Below are 7846 nucleotides of genomic sequence, written 5' to 3' on the forward strand. Positions count from 1 at the left end.
CAATTTTACTCCAAATGTAACGGGAAAACACTTGGTTATCATCATTATACAAGTAAATGTGTTTTTCAACACTATGATTACTGATTTAAAAACAAAGTAACTGATAATTAGTCAATCATTTTCTTGTCTATTTGAGAATCATTAAATCGTTATATTAGTATTACTTATGTCACAGAGGACAAATTCAAGGCACTAATGCATGAAATGTTTCATTAAGTTGGATACATGTTTAAAATAAAAAGTGGCCACAGAACATTTTGAAATGTTTAAATATACTTTTTTGCAACTATCTTTTTTTACTTTCATTTTTGAATAAATAATTTGTTCACTTTTGTTTTGGCTATATGGCAACTACCCACATGCAGTACAGTAGCTTCAGCCAACGCTAGATGTTAATATGCCTCTGCATTTCGTCTCCTGGTATGTATTCACAGACCAGACCATGAAATATGGAACTTTTGGACCATCCTTATAGTAGAAGTGGTGTAAATAATAACAAATTTGGGAGCCTGCTCAATTGAGTCAAAATAGCTTTAGTTTGCTTTTCCATAGTGGCATTTATATCTGCGCAGTAGTGTGTGTGTGTGTGTGTGTGTGACGCAACCAGTCTGACTCCAAAGGGCCTGGCTGCTCTTTCCGTGCCTGCTTTAAATTGCTCTGCCGGCACCTTTATCAGACAGGGAACTGTAGGCGGGAGCAGCCGATAGAGGGCACAAATGCAAAGAGGATTAGGTCTTGGTCATTTTATTATTGATTTTCACTTTCATGCAAAGGAGCCAAGATGTCATCTCTCTGGCTGCTCTGGTTAATAATTAACCGGAGAGAGCGATTTCTCTCGCTCTCTCTTTGCCTCCTGCTGCTACAGCTGCCATTGGCCCAGTCAGGGCTGCTATCACAGACCTTGCTGGGAGTGAGACTGGCTCTGCTTCAACAGCACAGCACGCAATCCCCACTCCTCAACCCCTGTGCCCCCACTGTACACAACACCCACGGTTCTGGTTCTCCTACCTGCAGTATTAATCGGTTGACTGGGGCAGAGGCTTTATCTGAAATTCTGTATAATCTCTTAGGACTGTAAACAGTGGGAGATGACCATGTGTCGTCCCTGATCGTGAGGGAGCAGATGTCTGTTTGCTTCATGCTGTCCCGGCTGTGTTCTCTCCCCTGACCCTGTGTGTGTGTGTGTGGTGCTGTCCCTCCCTCCAGGTGGTTCTTTGGCAAGATCCCCCGTGCCAAAGCAGAGGAGATGTTGAACAAACAGAGGCACGACGGGGCCTTCCTCATCCGAGAGAGTGAGAGTGCGCCAGGGGACTTCTCCCTCTCTGTCAAGTAAGTGAACACACACACACACACAAAGGTTTAGAAGCCCTGCTCTACATATGTTGGGGCAGAGGGACTGCTCTGCACCGTACAATGTATTGGATAACAGACACAAACATCTGCTATGTTTCTCTTCTTTCTCTTCCTGTGTTTAAATACAGCACTAGCACTTTATTTTTTACCCGGTGTTCTGTGCTGCCCCCTGGTGTCTATGAACATTAACTCCAGCTCACTCAGTCATTTTACAGCAGGATTTCAGCTCTCTCTTTCCAGCTTGCACAATACTGACGCAAACTCTTTGATTTCCCCATGTCTGTTTCCACTCTGCTTTACTTAAAAAGGCTCAATTCAGCAGCCCTCACTGTCATGTTGCTGTAGTGTCTGTCTATGTAAATTAGATAGTGATCACTTTAATTATCTTGAATTGTCTATGTGACTCCAGCTGTCTATTGCCCTCTGAGTACAGAACAAGGAGTTTGTCTTAGTAGAGGCTAATCCCCCTGATGGCTGTGGAAGAGCCTGGTTTATCTCTGTCTGCAGCATTGCCATTCATGGGGTCATGACCTGTTCACACTGTTATAGAGACAGTCTGTCTTTCTAATGTGTTGCTAAGAGAACATTTCCACATGTATTTCCTTTGGCCGTTGGGATCTCTTTTCTCTGTCCTGTTTCAGCAGTTCTGTGTCTGTTGACTGTCTGCTGCTGGCAAGCTACCCATGGTTCTCTTCCTCTGTCCCCTGTCTCCTCAGGTTTGGAAATGACGTTCAGCACTTCAAAGTCCTGCGTGATGGGGCAGGAAAGTACTTCCTGTGGGTGGTGAAGTTCAACTCGCTCAACGAGCTGGTGGACTACCACCGCTCCACCTCTGTATCCCGCAACCAGCAGATCTTCCTGCGTGACATTGAGCAGGTCACCCAGGTGAGAACACATCCCCCTTAACCTTCATATCTGGCTCTTTACCAGTGTGGCTTTGTAGAAGACTTAATGGTCACAACAAAAAACTAGGTTATTAGTGTAAAATAATAGCTTTGAGGGAGACCGATTTGCCCCAGAGTTGCTGACTCAATCCCTCATCCTGCCGGCCTAACCTTTGGATGTCATGGCATTGGCTCAGTTCACCAACGAATCACGGTTGGTTCAGAAAACACAATCAGGGAAGAACCGAGGCTTTGTCCTTTTGAAAGACCGTGTTAACATGTCTGGGACTCATGGATTTGTTTTGCTCTCTTTCTCTCTCCCTGCCCACAGCATCCCACATATGTACAGGCGCTCTTTGACTTTGACCCCCAGGAGGATGGCGAGCTGGGCTTCCGACGCGGAGACTTCATCCAGGTCCTGGACAACTCTGACCCTAACTGGTGGAAGGGAGGATGCCACGGGCTGACGGGCATGTTCCCCCGCAACTACGTCACACCAGTCAACCGGAACATGTAAACAAACACACAAATATCAACAACCACCCCATATCAACCCATCAAGAAGACATCAGGAACAGAGAGGGAGAATGCAACAAGGAATGAAAAATGGAGGAGGAGTTCTGTCGACGGCATCACCTTGTCGGTGGCAGCTGAGCAAAGCCAACTTTTAACACTGAGAATGTTCGCCTCCATAGTGAACGCTTCAGTCAGAACTGAACTGTCCTTGAGGAAAAACACAGAGAAACTAAGCATAGTGCACCAAAAGTGAAGATAATGAGAATGATTCTATACCTAGACTCCCACATCTGCTTCTGTCCTCTCCTCTACACATTTACATGCGTTTTCTTTTCCTTTTTTGCTGCATGTTTTAATCACCTAAATGAAATACCAATAAATCCTAACGCTGTTTTAAATAAAAAATACATGTACAAATATTTTAAAAAGTGATTGAAAAAAAATATATAAAAAATACTGATGTTATCTGCACCAAGTTATCAAGTCCAAGATCATTGGCATTGTACATCAGCCCAGGGCTGTATAAATAAATCACCTACAGTATAGAGAGAATCCATTTTTTAAGAATATATATTATATATATTTGTATGTGTTTTACCAGTCATCACAAATTGTATTGTTTTTTTCCATTTGTAAATTATGTTAAAAAATGTTAGTCTGAAATAGACCTAGTAGCTCTGGGATAAGCTTAATTGTCTGTATAATTTTTCCTGGATTATTTGAGGGCTCCTAGATAAAATGGCATGATATTTAAAACATGAAATAATTTCCTAATTTTCTGGTATTTTTAACAAAACCAATCGTGTCAGGAAGCTAATGCCGAGCAGCGAGTAGAGCCATGTATGCTGCATGAGCTGTTGTATTATGAAACCCTGTAAAAGGCCATCCACCTTTTGAAGCCAATGTATTTATTGCAGCCATTTTACTCTTGGGCCGTGAATGTAGCTGACTGAGTCCATAGACATTGACATGAGGGAAGCAAGGTCGGAGAACTGAACTACACAACTGCAAGGGATTTCCGAGAAGTGCTGAATTAGTAATGGTGTCAATATAAAATTATATAGAGAGATGTATGAAAAATATGCATCAATCACACACGCGCATACATTAACAGTCCCCTCCTTGTTAGACTCACACATAACAAGTAGGTGAGTTGGATAATCACATGATGGCGTGATAAACAGTTTGAGAAAATTGTGTCTTTTATGCTTAAAGTTGAGAGATCAGCTTGACCAATGTTGTTTTTCTCTCGTCTGTGGCGTGTCAAGCACTTTTTATGTTAAGCATTTGATTTCTGGTCTGGTGTGTTTTTTTTCTGTGTGTGTGTGTTTTAGTTTGTTCTCTCTGGATAGTGCCTTTCTCTCTGGTGTTTCAGTGTCTCCGACCTGCTGCTTTGAGCCCCTTTGTGGGGCCCGTCAATCCTGCAGTGAGAAACCATGTACATAATCCAACCTGTCCCATCAACGCCACATCTCCCTCCCTACCTGTGCCCTTTCCAACATGGAACTTTTCTTATTTAAGTGTATCTTGCCTTCTCTTCCCTATTGATACTGTTTTTTTTTGCCTCTTTTTTTAATTTAATTTTTAAATAAAAATGCAATTCTACAAATAAAAAAAGAGCAACCATGTGGTCTGGTCCATAGATAGTCGCATAGTTATTTTTTCATCTTGTGATTCAACAAACCTTTTGATGGCTAAATTCATCTGTATAGAAATGAGTTGCCCATTACCTTGCTTTGCATCTGACAACCTGTAGGTACTGGGACAAGCAGTGTTCTCCCATGAATCAGACAGGAATCACAAATAAATACCTATATTGACACATCAGACTCCCCTGCGTGTCCAATGCCAAGTTCCTGTCCCTCTGGGTGCCATGAACAAGCTTCAGTTGAAGAGGAAGCTGATGGCTTGGCGTCTTTAAGCACAGCCTTGGGTCCTTGGTACATACAGGGGTTTGCTGCCCGCTGAAAATGTACACGTTGCATTACCCTTGTTCTGTTGGACTGTCTGCTTTTGTGTTCTGTTATTTTTAGCCCTTAAACACTTCCAACCAATTTGGCCACTTTCTGACTATGTTGCGTCACATGCAGGCAGCCTTTCCACTGACGGACACTTAACAAAACAGCGGACTGGGAACATTAAGTTCTCTCCATCCTCAGTCCATGGAATTCATTGTAGTCTGATGATGGCATGTACTGCTAAAGTCCTCAGGTCTGGAGTCTAGAGACATTTAAGTGAGCAGCATGAATATATAACAGCCATATTTGATGACGTTGTCCCGGATAGCCAGGGAACTTCACAAGCATTTACCAAAACCTGTCTTCTCCAAAAATGTGTCAGACAATTTCCCAGGGTCTCTATCTCCCATCATTTGAGGATCAATTAAATTATCAATTGTCTCATATTTTCCACTAAGGGACTTGCTGGCTTTGATAACATGGAAACACATGACTTTTTATTGATCTTGATGCAATTCACTGTGTGTTATTGCTTGGTGTTTACATAAATTTTGAATTGTTTGTTTGCTAAGATGCAACGTACAGTTTATCTCTCCGCTTAGCTTGGTGTGTGTGCGCGTCAGTTTATCCATTCGAAGGTGTGGGTGTGTGTGCAGAGAAATACATATTTGTATTCTCCTTCAGACATCTAGAGACATTGACACACACAGTGAAATAACACTGAACTTCCCATGTCATACTTCCTGGGGCCTATTTCATTTGTGGAAATACATGTTGGGCCTGTGTTTTTGACACCACTGGAGCATCTTTTTTACTGTGTTCAAATGTAGGGGTTTGGCAGGCGGAGGGACTGATTGGATGCTCAGGTTAAACTACAGCAGTAATACACTACACAAGCCTCAATTGTAGTATGGAGATGAAATTTAACATGAGGGCCCTGGGCACCAGACATTTTCCAACTCCTGTTCAGAGGATCAAGTCAATTGATTCACATTGCTGTCGCCTCTTGGATTAAAAGTCAAAGGGTAGTGAGTAAGTTAAACACCCACGTGGGAGGCATCCTGTCACTCGCCCTGGGCCACACCAGTTCATGATCCACTATTGGAAGGTAGTATTCGAAGGCAAAACTTTCCAGATCTTCCCACTGCTATTCTTTATGCTGTCATCATATTCAAATAGGAATAAAGACACCACTGATGTTCACCCGCTTACTGAACCTCATGCAAATAGTCTGTGAAATGCAAGCATTGGATTCTTTGTACTCCAGTCACCCCCTTACTTATCAGACTGAGATATCTCAATGGTGTACTTTTACACTACCACAATGACACTGTCAAAATGTCTCACTTACAACCCAGACTGTCAGATCAAGCATGCCAAAACATGTTTATTCTACAATGCCTTTAATGGGTACACATAGTTGCCAATATAAAAACTAATCTGTTGTACCCACTACATTACATCAAATACAGACGCATTTTAAAATGTCTGGTAAATATGATCATCCTTGTGTGACTGCAATCCCTGCCTGCTGACAGAAATGTTTATTCTGGTATACATAGTGCATTATCGCCACCTCCTGGCAGCTATCATCATCTGAAATTAATTTGTTTTTTTCATGCCACCATTCGGTTCGATCACGGCAAAGCGCTATAATAATGTTAATATTTTACCCGTTTTCAATTTATTAGATATAACAGTATGCATATGTCAATGTTTTCAAAGCTTCTTTTAAAAAATAACGTTAAAATAAATTGTGTAAAAGTGCATCACTACGATAATGGGGTGTAGTTTTTGCGTCCTTACATGTCGGTTACGAGAATCATTCGAGATTAATTAGTACATGCTGCCTGTTCCTGTATGAACGAACTGCATTTTGTACTAAATTATGACCAGACCACAAGACTGGACTTTATGGCTTTTTGCAAAAACCTACAAAGAAATTAACCGTTGTCGGCAGGATTCGAACCTGCGCGGGAAGATCCCAATGGATTTCTAGTCCATCGCCTTAACCACTCGGCCACGACAACTTGATGAGAGATATTTCAAAAATATGTGTAATCTATATAACAACATGTAACAAGTTCTTGTTGCAAATGTTACATTGAAATGTAGTTTCCGCATTATAATTTGTATCATGATGTAATCTATTTTATTGTAATGTTTTCGGTGAAGTGGTATGAGGTTGTCGTGGCCGAGTGGTTAAGGCGATGGACTAGAAATCCATTGGGATCTTCCCGCGCAGGTTCGAATCCTGCCGACAACGAAAACTTTTAACATTAGCCGTGACGATGAGGAAATGTCCACTTTTGGAGACATTGTAACACATACATACAGTAACGTTACGATCAATGATGGATATACATTGTGTTATGATATATATTGTTATATACATTACCAGTCAAAAGTGGACACACATACTAATTCAAGGGTTTTTCAAAACTATGAAATAACACATATGTATACATGTAATAACCAACAAATGTGTTAAACAAATCTAAATATATTTCTTATTTGAGATTCTTCAAAATAGCCACCCTTTACCTCCTTGATGACAGCTTTGCACACTCTTGGCATTCTCTCAACCAGCTTCTTGAGGAATGCTTTTCCAACAATCTTGATGTTCCCACATATGCTGAGCACTTGTTGGCTGCTTTTCCTTCACTCTGCAGTCCAACTCATCTCAAACCATCTCAATTGGGTTGAGGTTGGGTTATAGTGGAGGCCAGGTCATCTGATGCAGCACTCCATCACTCTCCTTATTGGTCAAATAGCCCTTACACAGCTTGGAGGTGTGTTTTGGGTCATTGTCCTGTTGAAAAACAAATGATAGTCCCACTAAGCGCAAACCAGATGGGACGGCGTATCGCTGCAGAATTCTGTGGTAGACATGCTGGTTAAGTGTACCTTGAATGCTAAATAAATCACAGACAGTGTCACCAGCAAAGCACCCCAACACCATCACACCCCCTCCTCAATGCTTCACAGTGGGAACTACACATGCAGAGATCATCCGTTCACATATTCTGAATCTCACAAAGACACGGCGGTTGGAACCAAAAATCTCAAATTTGGACTCATCAGACCAAAGGACAGGTTTCCACCGGTGTAATGTCCAATGCTTGTGTTTCTTGG

At 41.8% G+C, this 7846-nt stretch overlaps 1 protein-coding gene and 2 non-coding genes across 4 annotated transcripts in view; 2 read left to right on the plus strand and 1 right to left on the minus strand.

The window, feature by feature from the left end:
• The window catches only part of LOC115104286 (growth factor receptor-bound protein 2), a 37235-nt gene extending 32840 nt beyond the window's left edge, over window positions 1-4395 (plus strand). For both annotated transcript variants that reach the window (XM_065006617.1, XM_029625651.2), the window contains exons 3-5: window positions 1207-1329; window positions 2070-2238; window positions 2569-4395. In XM_065006617.1, coding sequence (XP_064862689.1) covers window positions 1207-1329; window positions 2070-2238; window positions 2569-2754 — 478 coding nt within the window. In that variant the 3' untranslated portion in view covers window positions 2755-4395. The remainder of the gene's footprint in view (window positions 1-1206; window positions 1330-2069; window positions 2239-2568) is intronic.
• Window positions 4396-6659: 2264 nt separating this feature from the next.
• trnas-aga (transfer RNA serine (anticodon AGA)) lies at window positions 6660-6741 on the minus strand. Its single transcript has one exon. It is a non-coding gene; the product is annotated as a tRNA-Ser (tRNA).
• Window positions 6742-6895: 154 nt separating this feature from the next.
• Window positions 6896-6977, plus strand: trnas-aga (transfer RNA serine (anticodon AGA)). Its single transcript has one exon. It is a non-coding gene; the product is annotated as a tRNA-Ser (tRNA).
• The last annotated feature ends 869 nt before the right edge of the window (window positions 6978-7846 follow it).

Source organism: Oncorhynchus nerka, linkage group LG21 (assembly GCF_034236695.1).
Source record: "Oncorhynchus nerka isolate Pitt River linkage group LG21, Oner_Uvic_2.0, whole genome shotgun sequence".
Classification (NCBI taxonomy): Eukaryota; Metazoa; Chordata; class Actinopteri; order Salmoniformes; family Salmonidae; genus Oncorhynchus; species Oncorhynchus nerka.